General features: G+C 45.0%; 1 protein-coding gene across 1 annotated transcript; it reads right to left on the bottom strand.

Annotated features, from left to right (window-relative positions):
* Nucleotides 1-14754: 14754 nt before the first annotated feature.
* Nucleotides 14755-18572, bottom strand: MYOD1 (myogenic differentiation 1). Its single transcript, XM_075928089.2, has 3 exons — nucleotides 17693-18572; nucleotides 16251-16329; nucleotides 14755-15601 (listed from the first exon to the last, which is right to left on the bottom strand). Exons 1-3 carry the CDS (start codon nucleotides 18239-18241, stop codon nucleotides 15351-15353), a joined length of 879 nt encoding a protein of 292 aa, XP_075784204.1. The 5' UTR covers nucleotides 18242-18572; the 3' UTR covers nucleotides 14755-15350.
* Between the last annotated feature and the right edge of the window lie 212 nt (nucleotides 18573-18784).

The following is an 18784-nucleotide window of genomic DNA, read 5'->3' as shown; positions in this document are numbered from 1 at the left end:
TGAATAAAACTGTGGAGCATATGTTCAAAAGCCTGGGCCCTGAATGCGAATGGTGATGTGTCCAGTAGGCAGATACTCTGCACAAAAGTGCATACATCTCTTTCCCTCCCAACCTCCACTCCAATTATTTTGTAGCATGTTTTGTGAAAGTAAGACACTAATAATCCTATTTAGAGGCAGTCAAATTGCAAGTATGTCCTTTGAAAACTTCCTGCAAAGCTGGACCAGACCAGCTCAGACTTGTAGCATCTCCATTATTATGGTCTTGTGGGTCTTCTTGTAAGGGACTGTCAATTGTGCAAAAGTATACAGTGGTTTTATCACATGGCCAGTCACAAGCATCTGCTGGATGCTAAACTTCTAAACACACTACACTGAGGTCCAAAACTGAGGTCCTAATGATAAACTTCAAAAGAATACCCTGGAAGAGTTTGCAAAAGTACAGAAAGTTAGCCCTGTATCTGGGTAAAAATTTGGATAATGACTTGTGGCCATCTAAATTCCTCATGGAGCTTCATTGGAATTTGGTACTGGATTCTTCTTCATCTTCTTTGCCATATTAGGCTGTTCTGCATTGTCTCTTGATCCCAATAAGATTTTTGCCTAAGTTCAGACTGAGTCAAGACTGCAGGATTTGAGTCCTAGTTAATGAAGTGCTTTGGGATCTTTTGGAATGAAAGATGCTATACAAACATAAGGACCTGAATTTTCACTTACACCCACTTAAGGCCTCATTATATTTCCACTGTAGTGCAAAGGGGCCTTAGCTTAACTCAGAGTCAGACCCAAATATTATTATTATATTTTATTTATTTTTTTCTATATTTGAATTCAGACTTACAATGGTGAAAAGGTGAAAACGAATCTGCTGCTACACAAGCAAAATATTTTAATTAATTTTAAGCTGCTTGAACAGTAACCATGTGACTCTCTGGGGTGATATCTCTTAGGAAGGGACTAGGTTAATCTGGCCAGATCTACACTACATACCTATATTGCTTTTATACAGACTCAGGGGTGTGAAAAATACACACCCTTGGCAACCAAGTTATACTGACCTATCCCCCACATAGATAGAGCTACATCAGCAAGAGAGCTTCTCCTGCTGACACAGCCATTGCCTTGTGGGAAGCTGGATTAACTGTGCCAGTGGGTAAAGTCCTCCCACTGGCGTAGAAACATCTTCACTAAAGCACGACAGCAGCACAACTGTACTTTGAAGACAGGCCCTGCATTTTCAGGGCAGGAATCTATGATGACTCCTTCATGTGGATCTAGTCGCTCAGTTTCAGTCCACAATTGTGACAGTATTTCCTTCAAGATGTTTACTGCGCTATTAAAGGTTGTGCTGCTGTTATTGACATGCCACTCAGGGACTGGATCCCAGGCATTATGGGCATGTGCCCATGTCTACCATCCTCCAGAAGCAGGGAGCCTCTATTTGACACTTGTCTGCCTCTATTTCCCCATCTGGATTTATAGATTAAATGAACAGAGAATATGCCTCATAACTGCAAAAATGAACGTATTTGGTGTAAACAAATCAGTGTGGATTTGATGTTGATGTGAAATGAACATACCAGGTTGTCTGCAGCAGACTTCAAAATACAGGCCCTGGATCTACTCTTTCTGCATAAAAAGCCACAGTAAGAGGCTGGGAGATGGGAAACGACAAGAAATTCGCCTTATGAGCTATTCCAAAACCCTTTCTTTGGGGAGTGGGTTTTACCTGGTGTTGACTGGGCAGAGTCTGTGTGGCAGAGCCCCCTGGACACACAGAGCCATCCTGATGGAGAGCAGGTGGGTCTGCATTAGCTCTGAGGATCTTTCCATATCCTTGCTGCTGTCCAGCAGGGCAGCTACAGCAGAGCTACACTACCAGTGCTGTCCTTGGATCCTGGCCATTGGGGCTAGTGGCACCAGCAACTTCCCTTCAAAAGGTTTCCAAAGCAGAGGGGAGCTATGGTAAAGCTAGTACATCATCATGGTTAAATTGAATATGGTCCCGCTTTGCTGACTCCTGGGTTTCTCCCTGCTCATGGATCCCTAGTGTATAGAGGGCCTGTAGAGTACAGACTTGGCAAAATCAGAGTGCACACATATCCAGGGCACCATCAGGCCAATAGTTAGTGAATAATTAATACATTATTAGTCTTTCCTACTATAAATATTAGGGAACCCATCTAGAGGCCAAATGATGTATAGGAATAAACACAGGGTTCTGCGACAAACAAAGTTGCTGAGGTAATATCTCTCATTGGACCACCTTCATAACAGGGTTATGAGTCAGGAATGCCTCACACATAGTCCCAACTTTGTTTCTGACCAAGGGGAAGACATTGGGAGCAACTTGTCTGCCTCTATTTCCCCATCTGTAAAATGGGGCTAATAATACTACCTCAATTATGATTAATTTGTGAATATCTAGAAATCTCTTTGAATACATAGAGAGCTATACATATTCTATGTATTATGCTCCAGGATCTACACTTGATCTGAAAGTTAAAAGTTCTTTCTGATGTGACGCTGGTTATGGAATATGGATCTTTTCACCTCTAAAGAGACAGTTCAAATTCAGTCTACTGTAATAGAGATTAGAAGTTGTTACCATCTGATAGCTGCTCATTGGCTAGTGAGAAACATCTGAATCGCTTAATCAAAGTCCCAGTGGCTAGCTTTCTACAAGACAAAAGCTGTCATTACAGTTCACACAATTTCTGGTTGTCTAAGCAGAAGAGTCAAGGACCGTATGAAAATGGAGAATGAACTAATATAGGGCTTCCAACTTCAGTGCTACAGATTTGTTATGATGTGAGTCACTAGATGGCACTGTTACACAAAATCTTATGAGTTCTTTTGCTTAGCATGCCTGAAGCTGTACAGTCTTTTGAGAAATGCAGTATCGTTAGTTTTGTGAAGTTCTTTGGCAGGATCACGGGAGAAAGGAGATATTGAAAACAGCTGGAATGTCTGGTGTCTGCCTTAATCTCTCTATCCAGAGTTAATTCCTGAGGCAAAGTTTCTTCCTGGAAACTGGGCATTGGTGTTTGGGCTACGATTTTGGAAAGAAGGGATAGTGTGGATGCTGTTTATGCCCACTTCTGTTCAAGTACTAGTGTGTTAGAGTGTAGCTGAACCAGTTGCACAGACTCCACATTGCTGATTTCTTCTCCCATTGGAAACCAACCTGTTTTGGTTTTCCTGTTATGCTAGGTAGAGGGACACAAATAGTATTAATTCCTTTGGGGTCCACTTTTCCAAAGAGACTTCTGCCTTTGTACGCCTCTGCTTTGGTTACTGGAACCACTGAGCCTGCATTTCAAAGCCACTGAGCACCAGACATTTTCTTGTTATTATTTCTATTGCTGTTGTGCACAGGATCTCATTGTACAAGGTACAAAAAATAACACAGAGACTCTCACTGACCCCAAAAGATTGCAATCTAGTATTCAGATAGGTCAATGAATAGGCAATGAGCGTTGGGTGGCTAGAAGGACAAGGGAATTGGACAGTTAATATTCATAGGTGTCCGCCAGCCCAGCCAAAGTTTCTATTTGCATCAATTGCTGTTGCAAGTATTGCGCATGTCTGAAAATCCAACTATTAGTATCTCAAGTTGGGGACCCAAAATGGGAGGCCATTTTTTAAAATCTGGTCCTTAATAGATGTTTTACAATAGCATGCAAATCCTGGCTTAAAATCAGAGTCACAGACATTTTTAAATGGAATCACTTTCTTATTGCTTATTTTATAAAGCATCAACAGGTAGAAAAAATAGAATGAACAAGAAGACATATTATAGAGAATACTGCAATGACAGGTGGATGCACTTAATAATCAATCTTTTCCATCTATAATTTTAAGATCCCATTGTGCACCTCTCCCCTGGCATAATGTTTCCCTCTCTGCATCCGAGAAGTATTCTTTAGTTCCTTAGACGGCAATAGAACACACATCTACTAGAAAAGGAGGCCACAGAACAGATGAGGCAAGGTTATAGATTCAGGTAAAACATGAACAACTGGCTTATAACAAGCAGGACCACTCTGTGATTATCTTTCTGCTTTTCCTCAGGGTATGTCTTTACTATCTGTTGGATCGCCAGACAATGATCAATCTAGTTGGAGTCAATTTATCGTGTCTATTGTAGACAAGATAAATGGACCGCCAAGTGTTCTCTCATCAACTCCAGCACTCCATCAAAATGAGAAGAGTAGGCGGAGTCAACTAGAGAGCATCATCTGTCACTTTACCCCTGTGAAGGTACTGCAGTAAGCAGACCTAAGTATGTCAACTTCAGCTACATTATTCACTTAGCTGAAGTTGCATAACTTAGGTTGATGGCCTGCAGTAGTATAGGTAAGGCAGTAGAGATCATGCAGAATCATTCAAGGAAGAGTGGATAAGAATAATTGCAAAGGATGGATAAATGAAAAGTCTTCATAATGTTTCCGTAAGAGTCCTTGAGTGTTTTGAAAGCCTAGGTTCAGTCAATGTGTGTAATAGCAAAGGCAGCTATAAAAAAAACCCTACTAGTCAGCTTCTGGGAATGATCTCCGGAACTAATGAAGTGCTATGGAGCATTCTCACTAATGTTTGCAGTTTCCATTGAGGGAATAAAGTATACCCTGATCTTAGTACAGGAACATCCAAATTCAGGATGAAGATCTTATCATCTATATTAGTATGTATCTCTCTTGGGAATCTTCTTTTATTGGTGGATTTATTTAATCCACACTGTTGTGTGTGTCTTTGGCCCTCTTCCGCACTGGCTAACATGAAGATTTAGGAGTCTGCTACCGCCACTAAACCAATTGACCGTGGTCCTTCATTTTAGCGAGGAGGCACTCATGCTTTTAGGATCGAATGTCCAGGTTCAATCCCTGCAAACAGCCCTGGCAGAGGCAATGTATAGTCTGAACTTCTTTTTATTCACATCCATCTTGTGAGAGAGAAGGTGCACAATATAGATACTAGGTGCTTAGTCCTGCCCTCATACAGTAACAACTTTGTTGTAGGGATGTTAATGACTAGTTGACTATCCAATAGGCAAATGCTTATCAGAAAGAGGCGGGGGCGAGGAGGGGAGGAAAGAGGAGAGGGTACTTCAAAGCGACAGCATTGCTTGAAACCTGGGGCCAGATCCCGGGCTCCAAGTGGCACTGCTGGGGTCTGACCCTAGGCTCCATGTGGCACTGCATCTTTGAAATGCCATGGGGAGTCTGGTGTCAGGCTCCCTGCAGTGTTTCAAAGTGGCAGCACTGCATGGAGCCCCGGCTCAGTGGGGGAGACCCCAGCTAACCCGGGCTCCACGGCGCTTTCGCCTTTGAAGTGCATCAACAGTCCTAGGACTGTTGCTACATGTCAAAGGTGGAGGCGCCCTATGGAATAATCGAATAGTCGATGCAAAATGCAATTAGTCGATACTTAACAGCCTTACTTTGTTGGGCAGAATTGAGGGCACAATAGCGCCATCTACTGAAAGTGTGCTATTAACATCTATTTGCTCCATTCATTTGCTTTCAGCCTAGGCTAGAGGAGAAAAGAATGTCCAGATCTTCAATCTGATAAGATTTTGCATGTAAGAAGTTTGTGAACAAGTAGGCTTTCCCCTCCATACAACACCAAGCCCATGCCAAAAGGCATGGGTACAGAAGGCTTATGCATGTACACAAGAGACTTGCTTGAACAATGGGAACTACATTTGAAGTCATCAGCAGAGATGGCCTATGATGGGAAGATTCTCCAGGCTGTGGTTGTTCATGGTACTAAAAATTAACAGGTAGGACAAATATTGCTTCTTTTCTCAGAGTGCCATTATAATAATGGCATACACGTTATGGGCAAGATTAATACCTAGTGCGACTCCATCATCTTCGTTATTTATTTGTATTACTATAGCACCTAGAAACCTCATTCATGAAACAGGACCCCCATTGTGCTAGACACTGTACACACACACACACAAAAAAGGTGGTCTGCATCCCAAAAATGTTACAGTCACTACTAGAGATAAATTCACATATGTGCATACACACATGTGATTTCACAAACTGCACTTTGTGCACACTCACCAGTCATAAATTTGGCTCCACAATGTTAATACCTGTAGGCAAGGTTGCAAACAGAGAGTCAAATTCCCTTCTGTTGTAATTGAATTGAAACTGATGGGGTACAGAAGGGAGGACTTTGACCCATTAACTTTAAGTAATTATTTTAGTGTGAATAACACTTTATAGCTGAATTACTGAAGACATATGATTACGGTTAAATTAATATTTAAAAAAACTAAAGGGACCTCTCTGCGACTTCTCTTTTCCATAGTAATATTGCCCTCTAGTGTTTTTCTGAAAACAGCAACCACATATACTATAGTCAATGAATAACATAGAATGTAGACCTCTTAGCAGCATAAATCTTTAACAGCACAGACCTAAAGCTAAAATAAACCACTGAGCAGTGTCTTTGCAGACTGTAGAATTGGTTCAGTTCCTTCTTCCAATATGAATACTATGTAAAAGTAAATATATGATTACAAAAATATATAAATTGTATCTCTGCACTGCTTAGATGACCCATCTAAGATCAGGGCCCCATTGTGGTAGGTAAAATAAAGTCACATAGCAAGAGAGAGACCTTATCCTGCAGAATATACAGCCTAAATAAACAACGGATGAGAAAACAGCAGTACTGTTGTCTCTGTTTTACAGATAGAGAACTGAAACCCAGAGAGATTAAGTGATTTACCCAAGGTCACACCAAGGAGTCTATGTCAGAGCTGGGAACTTTACCCAGCTCTCTTGCATCCCCATTTAGTGCCTCCTGGCTCTAGGACTAGACAAAAATATGCTAAATGTTCTCCACGAGTGACTGCCTTCACCAAATAAGCAAAAATCTATGTTCTATGATATCAAAAACATGTTAACACTTCCATCCAGATGCTGTTATTGTTCTTTATTATTTTACTTTTATTGCCGTAGCACCTAGAAGCACCAACCAGGTCCCTGGTTCCATGGGTTAGGTGCCGTCCAGACACACAACACAGTCCCCATCGTGACCTCTCTCCTGCTCACCCCCTCCCCCACCATTCATCAAAGAAATGCACAGACATGTCAGCCAATAATTTTGAGCAGGAAATGTGACAATTTAAAAATTCAACAACTGTCCACTGTGTCCCTGATTCACAGTGGTGAGTAGTCTCTTGGACCTGTGATCCCACACACTTCAGGTAGGAGCACTCAGCTGAATAAGCACTCACCAAGGTGAAGAAACAGTTTGCAATCTTGCCAAACTACTTACGTCCCAAATAACACCTCATTAGTAGAACAACTTGTCACTCAATACCCTAATCTCACCCACTAATCAAGAAAAATCACCCATGTTCCAAAAGTCACATATGCCAGTCAGACACAGAAGTGTGACTGCACCCACTTTTCTGCTCTTGGCAACAACTACAAGGCAACCACTGAGGAAGTAAGGTCAGTCTGTCTCCAAGGTTTATTTACTCCAATCCACTAATAAACTCAACCAAACCCACAGTTGTTACACTCAGCAAAGCCCTGGCAACTGAATTCTTTTAGCTAATGACTAAGAAAACAAACCAGGTATTTTAAAAGACAGGAATGCTGTACAGGCAGTCCCCGGGTGACATATATAGGATAGGGACTGTAGGTTTGTTCTTAAGTTGAATTTGTATGTAAGTCGGGACTGGTACATATTTTGGGGGGGGGGACAGGGAGCTGGAGTTAGGTGGAAAAGACCCTGATTCTCACACAACTTCCTTAGTCTAAGAAAAACACATACTGTTTTGATATGAAGGTTTTTTTGGTTGATATTTTAATTAAAAATTGATCATAAGTTTCAGTGTTTCATGCTATATCCAAATCTTCCTTTTGGGGTACCTGAAAGATCCCAGTTATTCAGTTAACAGTCAGAATCTTTGTTTTTTATAACTGAAAAAAGTTTATGCAATGCATATTACTGTTCCAAATAGAATTTGCTACAGATGGTTCAGTGAAATGGGTATTAAGTGTAATCAATAGTCATTGGAGAGCACAGTGAAATATTGATACAATCAAAGCTGTTGTTGTATTCTGTTGAGCAGAAAATGGAAATCCCTTCCTGTGAAGGATTAATTTTAAAGAAAAATTCTGTGTTGGGAACAGGAGTTTAGCCACAGGTGGGTCCTCATTGTCCACTCACCCACTTTGCAACCAGACCCATCCCCTCGGGGCTTACCCTGCTCCGCTCCAGCCAAGGTGTGGGGTTGGGGCTTATCCCCTCTTCCCTTCTGTCCTGCTCTTCCCCATTCTTGCCCATCCACACCACTGGGTAATTTTTCAGCTTCACCTCTGCCAGGCTGGAAGGGACTTGTTAATTTCACGTGACGCTAACAAGATACTTGCAGCTCTAGTGCTGAAGAGGGAAAGAGCTGTTGCTCCCAAGGTGGGGACTGTAACACAATGGGTCTCACTGCCTGCTGCTCTGCTGTTCCCTAGGAAATTAATTTTTCCGCTCTGGGGTGCCCCCTTTTGGCTGGTGTCTTGTTCCCCCCAGCAGACCCGCGTCCTCCGCGGCAAGAAAAGCCGCTCTGCGTCTCCCTGATCTGCTAGGGGGGAGGCGCTAGCTCCGTGTCTCCCTGGTCTGCTGGGGGGAAGCACCCCCCATGCCGCCAGAGGCGGCGACAGTGGGGGAGGCACCCCGCACTAGCTGCACCGCCTCCCCCTCCCCCCATTTGTAACTAGAGATCCGACGTAAGTCGGATTGATGTAACCCGGGGACTGCCTGTACTACAAAATGTACATTAGTGGGCAGTGTGGTAAGTGATACCTCACTCATTCAGGACCAGTAAACCACGAGCATCTCTGCTTAACTCACTCATGCCTTTAGGAAAAATAATTCCTAACTTGTGAAAGTACTTCCTATATCATGCTGCTCATGATTGTGATCCATGTACCATACACATGGAGGCAATTGGCCTGTGACACACTGTTTGTGGAGTCTTTAATCATACACCATCATGCATTATTTGACTGCTTCAGCTGCACTCCTGCCCAGGAATTCATTACCCTCGGGATCACAGCTCATGTCCCACATCCCTCAGCCTCTTTACACACATGCCCTTTTCTCTATAAATCAACCAGCCAGTGAAATGTAGAATCTGCTCCCTTCAGAATGGACAGATAAATACAATAACACTAAATCTTCTTAATTTCTTATGTCTACTTACATGTAAAAACTTCAGAGAAGTGACTAGGTCTTCAGATGTTTTTTATATTGTGCCTAGCACATCAACATCCTGAATCCAATTGCCCGCCTCCCCTCCCCCCCAAACACTACTGTATTATAAATAATGATAATCTCCCATTCATTTTTCATCAACAAAAATGGATTAAAAATATGGTGCATGTGGGGAAACAAATGCAGTTTTTGTTTTCTCCTGCAGATGCTGCTCTTGGACAGTTATTCTCATCATCAGGCACAAAAAACATTTCAAGGTCAGTTGAAATGGACAATGCTGATTTCATTAACTTCATGCCCTCTTGGCTAAATATGCAGAGCAACAGCACCTGCTCCTGTGGAGTGGGAGAGTGCAGGGGAGGGATTATTGGTTTTATTAACTAAAAGGCTTATTATTAAAATAGTGCTTATACCAAGGATACAAAAATATATTTGGGGAAATCCTCACCCTTCTGACTCAGTGGGAATTTTACATTTGATTTCAGTAGGGCCAGGATTCTGCTCATTATATCTAGGTCCATACACCTAGCTTTTGAGATTTGAAGGGCCATTTTACCCTTTGTATTGATTTCACCACTCTGGGGACACGATGCAATCCAAGCATGCCGATTGTGGCTTTGAGAGAAGATCTAGTAGTCTATGTACAAACCTCTGCCTTCTTTGATACATTTTGCTATTAATTGTGTAGAGCCTTAATTCATGCCAGCTTATTGCTGCTACATTTCAATGTAAAGTAACCCCTTAGTTTGGCCTGCTAACATGTCTCTAGAAAATTACAGCATTACTGACCTTTTATTAAAATGGGAGCTAAAGCCTATCCTGTTACCAGGAGTGCACTGAGAAATAGTGTGGGGTTTTTGAGGTAAATTAATCTCTAATATTAAGTCCCAAACACATAGGTCATTATTCAGACATGATTCCAGCTCCATCCCCTTTGTAGCACCAAGAAGCCACTCTACTAAATAAATCTCCAAGTAGGATAAAACAGACATAGGTGGGTCTACATCACTCTTGGGCCAGGTCGACGCTAGCCCTGGCAGCTTGGCTAAGGTATGCAACTCCAGCTATGTAAAATACGTAGCTGGAGTCAGCTTACCTTAAGCTGAGCTTGGCCGTGTCCCCACAACAGGAGGCCAATGGGAGCAAATGCTCCCATCAGTTTCCCTTACTCCTCACTAGAATAGGAGTACTGGAAGCCAGCAGGGGTGCCCTCTGAGTTTGAGTGAGCCTGGGATCAGCTGTGCATCCGTAGCTGAGACTGGGCTCCATGCACCAGTGCCCCCTTGAAACACTGTGGCAGTGTTTCAAAGGGGCAGTGCTGCCCTATTGACTATTCGATTAGTGAATTACACGCTACTTAACATCCTTAGCAGGGTCTGGGAGTGAGTTGTAACGTGGGATGAGAGGTACAGAGGGTTTGGGTGATGACATGGAGCAGGGAGGGGGGGTGGTCTAGGGCAGAGAGTTGGAGGGAAAGGAGGGGCTGGAGTGCCAGAGACAGGTTCTGGCCAGGAGGTGCTTATCTAGGCATCTCCTGGCCAACAGTCCTGCAGGACTCTGAGGCAGGCTCACTGCCTGCCACAGCCCAGGGCTGCTCAAAATGCCTGGCTCCTCTCTATGGCCCTCTGTTCCGGGCGCCAGAGGGAAGGGAATGGCTTCACATACTGCCCCTGTCTCCCAACAAAATCTCTCTGCTCCCAGTTTCCAGCCAATAGGTGTGGAGAGATTTTGCTGTGGTGTGGGATCAGGGCTGGCCTTACCATGAGGCGAACTGAGGCGGCTGCCTCAGGTGCCAAACAGTGGGGGGGGGGGGGGGGAGTGAGGCGCCACTAGGACCCAGAGTGTAGAAAATTGTGTGCTGCTGGTACATATGTATTCTCTCTGCTCTAGATGCACAGAGATGGTGGAGTGCTGTGCTGGAGGAAGGAGGGCACAAGAGACATAACAGGCAGGCAGGAGAAAAGGTGGCATGGGGGCGTCATTTGAGCTCCCCACCTCAGGTGCCAAAATGTTGTGGTCTGGCCCTGTGGAGGATATCACGGGAACCCTTTCCTTCCCTCCGGCACCCAGAGCAATGAGCCACAGGGAGCAGCCAGCTGCTTAAAGTGGTATGGGGCTTTTCTGAAATGGCTGGCTGCTCTGTGCCTGAGGGTCTGGAGGGGCAGCTTGTGGATCAGATCTGGCTGCCTGGTGGGCCGGATTCAACCTTTGGGCTGTATCTTGCCTGCCTTTAAATCTTTACGCAGGCCTTTAAGAGAAAAGTTTAGCCTGCTTTCAAAAGTTTGGCCTGCTTTTCATAGGTGGGTCTACATCACTCTCAGGCCAAGAAACCCCATGGAAGTCAATGGGAGCTACAAGTGCTCGATATCTTTTTTTGAAAATTAGGTCACTTTTAGGTAGGATCTCAACTCTGCTACATGCTGAAGGCATTGGCCTGAGTCAGAGGAACAATTGAGCTCATTTCTAACTTTAAGCATGTGAATAATCACATTGACTTCAGTGGAACTAATCATGTGTTTCACTTTAAGCATGTGCTTATGTGTTTCACTGGTTCGAGTGTCCTATACCTTGCGAAATGTAGCTCTGAGGTGTAGATTTAGGAGCCTACATATAGGCATGCAAGTTTGAAAATGCTGACCCCCACTTTTATCTACTTCTCACTTTTGCTTATGTCCCCTCTCTCCTGAGCAAACCCAAATCCATTCCTGAGACTTAAACAGCCATAACTTTGAGGTGTTTTTGAATCTAGATCTGAAACTTCTGACAAAATCTATCTAACCACACTTCCCGGAGGAACACTGGTGCGCCAATGTAACACAGAGCACTATTTGACCCACACACATTTTAAGTTTTTCCATTTCATTTATGTGTATTACCGTTCAAAACAGGGTGGGAGAAATTAATCTCTCTTTAATATTCCTTAGTTAAATTAAAATTGAGCATAAAATAAGCCTTAAAATGTATATTTACATGCATCAGTGCCCTGTTGACCAAGTCCCCGCTCCCATTAAGTCAATTTGCCTTTCCCTATTGACGTCAGTGGAGAAAAAGATGAGGCCTTGCATAGAAAAGGTGTGAATAATTTTTCGTTTTTATCTGTCTCTCTATTTTGGGATGTGTTAAGTGCTTGTTCTCTGTTGCAACATTAACGTCAGTATGTGGAAACTTGGATTGCTAAAATAAATAAGTGAAATGTGATATACAAGCCGAAACACAGAACTGTGTGCACACTGGCCAACAGAAATAGCTTGTTTCACCACTGTGCTGCGCCAGCTTTACATCAGGGTAACACTGTTGTGTTGAATGGACTGGGGTGAAAAGCTGGAGTAAGGCAGTAGTGAATCAGGCCCAAGCTTCATAACAATAATGTGTGTAGGTGTCTATTTTCTGTGCAGGCAAAACTTCTATGGGCTTCAATTTACATGAGCATAAAATTACATCCACGACACTTTTACCAGCCTGCAAGTGTGTGGCGAGACAAGCCTATAATATCATGCAAGGCATCTTTTTCATTATGGGCACAAGCCACTGTCCATTGAAGGCAATGTCTAATCATTGACTTCATTGGGCACTTGAGTAGTCCTTAAATCAATGTATTTGATCTTTATAAATAAGTTTGCGGCTGATCAAACTTATGCTGGTGTCATTCTGCTGCGTAAATGGTTTATACTGGTGTAAATGAGAACAGTTTGAGGTCCATTTAGTTTTATTTTTAAAGCGGGGGGGGGACCTTTTTTGGGTCGGGGGCCACTGACTCACAGAAAAATCAGTCAGGGGCCACACACGAGTGAGAAGCCCCTGACTGAGAAGGAGAAAGACACTCCCCACATTCCCCTCACACACCAGAGCCTAGGGGGGCCCAGGCTTGTAGGTTTTGTGTGCTCCAGCCCTGCAGGTGGGTGGCTGAAGCACTAGCACTGAGCCTCAGAGCTAGGCACGCCAGGGGTCACATCCAGCCCCCAGGTCTGAGGTTCCTCACCCCTATTTTAAAGGAAGAACATCTTAGATAGAGGGGCAGTATTAACTTCTGTGGGCTGAATCACCCCTTCCCACAGTAAAGCCAACAGAAGGCACTAGTGTGGAGGAAAACTTCCAGAGGTGCCTCTCCCAAAGTTGCTCTCTCATTGTTGTGTTATGGAGGTCACCTAATGTTGGTGGCAGGCAATCTATGTGTGCCTCCATACTGGTTTACTGCCTCCCATGTCTGATTCATGCTTCCAATCATTTCCCCTAGCGGCTGCTGTCCTCAGGAGGCCTTAAAGGGATCCCCACGAGGTGGGAGAGGGTTCGGAACACACCTCTTTTGGTAGGCTCCACAGTGCTGGCGGTGCAGGGGGTGATGCATCGCTCTATCCACCATGGGACTAAGTACCCACTCTCCCCTGTGCGACTTGGTCCTCACTGAGGGATCTCCTCAGCGGACCAGCGGGGACTAGGAAGTAGGAGGCAGTTCAGTGGCTATTCCACACCTTCCTGTTGAAGAGATGAGGCCTGCACAGTTTACGTTTATGCGATTCTCAGAGAACATAATGGCTGCCCCATTACTGAATTGCGTAGAACACACGGTCATTTGCTTATATGATTTTTGAAAGGTTTTATTTAATGTTAAAATAAATGCATAAATCAGTGATATGAAAAGAATGGGTTTTTTTGTTGTGTTAGAGCAGTTGGTTATTCTTGCCCAGTGTGCACATGTGAGCTAATGGTAATTTACTGATGTAAATCTGTAACTTTCATGGCAAACTCACAAGATTCCACATGTTGAAGGAGACATAGTTCACTGATTATTTTTAGAGAGGGCTCCAAACCAGAACCAGATTCCTGGAGTGTAGCACCTCTGAAGACAGGGAAAGCTCAAATCCAGTTTTCACTTCTTAGACTTGTGTGAAGTCTGGACCCTCAAATCTGATCATCCCTGGCCCTAGGTAAAGCTGAGGTGCAGGCCTGGACTTAGGCATGGACCTGAGCTCTATAGCTCCATTTATTTTCTGCTGCTCATGAATATTCAAATTCAAGATGCCATCTTAGAGTTAGAACATAAATTCTTTTCTACACAGTCATTTGCTAATTTGGTACGTGATTCTGCATTGGTGCTGAGCACCTTCAGCAAGGTGCTGAATGCCCTTGATTCCAGGGGAATTGAGGCTTCTCTACAGTACTTAGCTCTTATACAGTGCCTCATGAGATTGAACCATTATATTGTAAACTCCTTGCAGCAGAAAATGAGTCTTTATGCTTATAAAGTGCCAGGTATGTCTGGCTCTATATAGATCGCATAATAATCTCAGATTATTAAGGAAGAAATAGGTAAGAAAGCTGCTCAGTAGGATACCAAGAAAATGGACCCCACTCCAGCAAAGCATGTCAAGGCAACAACATCTGGACTCCGTGGGACATGGCTGTATTCCTTTGCTGAATCAGAGCCTTAATCTCCCTTCTGCCCAGCATTCAGATCACCACTCCTAAACGTGGTCGTAATTCTAGAAGCGCTAAGGAAAGTCAGGATAATGCTACTGGTTTTATAAATAAGGTTCTTTATTTAGAATATTGTTGAAAACATTCTTGGCAACCACATTGTATAAATATATAAAGTTAAAGTTTGGCACGACAAACCAAGCAACATTAAATATTTAATTCCTTTTTTTGTATTTTTGTTTGGTGGGGTTTTTTTGCAAAGCAACTCTTATTTACAATTATACAAAAAAAGTATTAAAAAAATGGTCCACAACCTTATTTTGGGCAGAGTTAGGGATAGCAATAAGAAAGTCTCATGTCATTACTCCTGCAGTTCATCTGGTTTTTTTCTTTTCAGAAGTGTTACCAGAACTCAAGAGCCAGGTTCCCATGCCCCAAAGCACAGATTATAAACATTGGCCATCTTGTGCTATGCAATTTTACCTCTAGACATATAAAATAGCTTTAGTTCAACAATCAATAAATAATTGCGTGTATTCTGAAGTAATATAGGCTTGAAAAATTAAACATTTGAAGGAATTTTGAGAGAGATTTTAGAACTGGAAAAAGAAATACTTAAGTCTTTTCAAGGCAAGTCTTGGAGCTTGCAGCATGAAGCAGTTTATGTTTGCACAGCAGTGCAGCTGGACCTGACTTTATAATACTTGGTAGATGGGGTTGCTGCTGTTGGTGTCCTGGGGAATCTGGGTGCAGTTGGTAGGAGAGGGGATTTGGGCTCCGCTCTCACTCAAGGTAGCTCCTTCTTGGGGTGAGCAGGGGTTGCCTTCAGCTCCACCTTCCACTGTGGGCAGCACTGGGCAGGTGGAATTATCTGTGGAAATCCTCTCCACAATGCTTGATAGACAATCCAGGCTGGAGACAACTGAACTCTTCCCATGTTTTGGATCTAAGGAAAGAGGGGGGAAAAAAAGCAATGAACCCAATGCGTAATTAATGCTAAGGGGAGGTAGTCCTTCCAGAGCACCAGCCTTGCATGGCTCTGAGCAGATAAAGATTCAATGGAAATATATACCAAATATATATTATTGAGAGATGCCACTCACTAAAAAAGCAGAGATAATATTTGAACTTGAAAAGTTAGAGAAGGGCCCATGCCTCAAAGTTTGGATGTGAACTACTACCTGCCTGAAGGAATTCGGAGCCAGAGTTTTGGTTCGCTAAAGAAAGGGGGTTGGCTGCTCTGGAGTCAAATGAGAACTTCTCCAAAGTTTGGATAAGATTTTGGGTGGGCCAGTCTGTTGCAAAGCAATTTAAAATCTGAAGCATTTTCAGGGATAAATATTCATGCCAAAGCATAGTGTAGGATTTATAATTATTACAGGAAATGCATGTGCAGGATTTCCCCACATCTGCAAACAGAATCATACGGAAACAGTTGGGGGGGGGGGGGAGGTGTCCTGTGTCATTGCCCACAGCTTGCTGGGGAGTTTTTCCTTCTGGAGTTTGCTGAGCATAAGTGACAGAAAGAGCAGGCAAAGTTTACTGAGAGTTTCTACCTTCATACACTTGTCTTGGGCATTAAGGCAAATACTCACCATTTGGTGATTCTGTGTAGTAGCTGCTGTCATAGCTATTCCTCCTGCGAGAGCTGCAAGAGGGTCCACTGTACTCTAACTGAAACCAGAAAACAATGGATGCAGCATGTCACCAGTTCAGAAGCAGAATTTTCACATCTCAGTTCATATTTCAGTCTTTGGTCTGTGCCCTAGCCCCAGTTCCTGGTGAATTTTCAGCTTCCCTGAATCAGGGAAAACAACATTTCTGGGAAGATACTAAATCCAGAATATTTTATATTATTGCAAGGATTTTTGCCATATCTGTACTCATGGAAGAAACATTCAAAACATTGTAATGAGGGATTGCTCTGTATCTTTGAATTATGGTACAGAACATTTGGTCCATGATTTAAGAGAGATGGTGGGGAAAGAACCTAACTCATAATATTTTAAAGGTTTTCCCCCACCAGTAATTTATTTCCATTGTCATTTCATATGGAAAACATCCTGCCTGGAATGGTTTATTTTCACCTTTGGTACTTTTCACACACACATAACGATAGGGATCCTACCACCAAAAGAGAATTCTGTATTTTGAGGAGGGATTCTGTACATAAATCCCTTCCTTCAAATATTCAGTTACAGAAAGGACCAGCCCCTTCTGAGAACTGCCCTCTGTCCCAATGTGTCTAAACATTTTATTGTGATTCCCAACTCAGAGGTATTCTGCGTTAGGATGTAGGAGAGGAGGCCAGGGCCAACCATAGCTGTACAATGAGATGATGAGATTCCCCCCCCGTGTCACTGCACCTGGCTCAGGAGCTTCCCTGCCCTCCAGTTCCCCTTATAAGGGTCAGAGAACATGGAACCCAAGACAGACATCTCCAGCCCTGCACTCCCAGGTGATCAGGAACCTCAGTGCCCCTATGTCCGCAGAGGGGTAACTCATAAGGACCCCAGATCTCCTTGCTGATATCTAAGTGTGCTAGCACCCACTGTGACTGAGGCCACAAAACAGCCCTGTCTCTCACCAACCCTCCTATGAATCCCACGTTTGTTTATGGCACAGCAGATCCTAGCTACTCGCCCCAGGTCTGTCTCTGCAGGGGTCAGAGATAAGAGCAACAGGCACAGGAGAATGGGGGGTCCCTGGCTCTCCTCTCCCAGAGAACCCATCCGACACTTTGCTCACGGGGGGGGCGGAGGGAAGGGTTGGAAGACGGACTCCCCGCCCAGAGGCGCCCCCACATCTCCCCTCCAAGGGACCAGGGTACATCGGAGCCCCCCCCGGATCAGGGTACAGGAGGGAGGTCACATCTCCCATCCCAGAGTCCGGGTACACGTGGGGACTCCCGTTTCTTTCCTAGGGGGCCGGCTCGGGGGGGGGGGGGGCTCCTTTCCCATCTCAGGGCCCGCAGGTCCTGGACGCCTCCGCGCCCAGGGATCTGGGGGCATCGCCGCCTCCCCGCCCCAGCACTCACCATGCCGTCGGAGCAGTTGGAGCGGGGGCTGGAGGCGTCCGACTCGCCGCTGTAGTGCTCCAGGCCCGGGTAGTAGCTGTCCTCCTGCTCCCGCAGCAGCGCCTGCAGGCTCTCGATGTAGCGGATGGCGTTGCGCAGGATCTCCACCTTGGGCAGGCGCTGGTTGGGGTTGGTGGAGGTGCAGCGCTTGAGCGTCTCGAACGCCTCGTTCACCTTGCTCAGGCGCCGGCGCTCGCGCATGGTGGCCGCCTTGCGGCGGTCGGCGTTGGTGGTCTTCCGCTTGCAGGCTTTGCAAGCCCACAGCAGGCAGCGGCCGGCCTGGTGGTGTCCGCTGGGCGCCCGGATGTGCTCGTCCTCGTGGTGGTGCGCGTGGTGGTGGGGGTGCTCCTCCGGCTTCAGCAGGCCGCCCACGTGCACCAGCCGCGGGTCCAGGTCCTCGAAGAAGTGCATGTCCGAGGTGTTGAAGCAGGGGTCATCGTAGAAGTCGTCGGCAGCCGAGAAGGAGCAGAGGGAGCCATCCGTTATCTCCATGGGGCCTAGCAAGTCCATGGGGGCAGCCGAGGGGCGGGGCGGGCAGGGGCAGAGCGTCCGGGGAACCCAGCCGAGCTTGAAGCGGGGAGATTATTTCCCAGCCGCCAGATGAATGTAGTTGAATGTCCCCCCCGAGTTTTAACAGAGCCGCTCTCACGCAACTGCCTCCAGTTAATTCGGAGAGAGACGCTTTCCTAGGCTTGGGCACAAGAGTTCTTCAGCTTTGGCTGGTGATTGTCTCCCTTCCCCAGTTCAGCTCAGCCTTGGCATGGCACTGAATTACCCTCCCCTGGTGCCCATCCGGATAGCACAATTTGTGACTCTTATTTATCCCGCAGCCTTGCTCGAGGGAGGGTGGGGATTCTTACAGGACGAGCTCCCTTTCACCTGCCGGCCAATCCCTTAGTCCCAAGGAGGCAGTGGCTGGGGTCTTGGACGGGGTGGGCAGGGAGGGGGGCGCGTCTGATTGGAGGGCAGCTGGAGCCCTTGTCAGGCAAAAGTTGTAGGAAACTTTCTGCAAATGTCAAACTGCAGCCAGAAAATAAGCGTCACAGTGGGATC

This window comes from Pelodiscus sinensis, chromosome 5, assembly GCF_052426305.1.
Source record: "Pelodiscus sinensis isolate ZL-2025 chromosome 5, ASM5242630v1, whole genome shotgun sequence".
NCBI lineage: Eukaryota > Metazoa > Chordata > Testudines > Trionychidae > Pelodiscus > Pelodiscus sinensis.
This window is presented reverse-complemented; position numbering and strand designations above follow the sequence as displayed.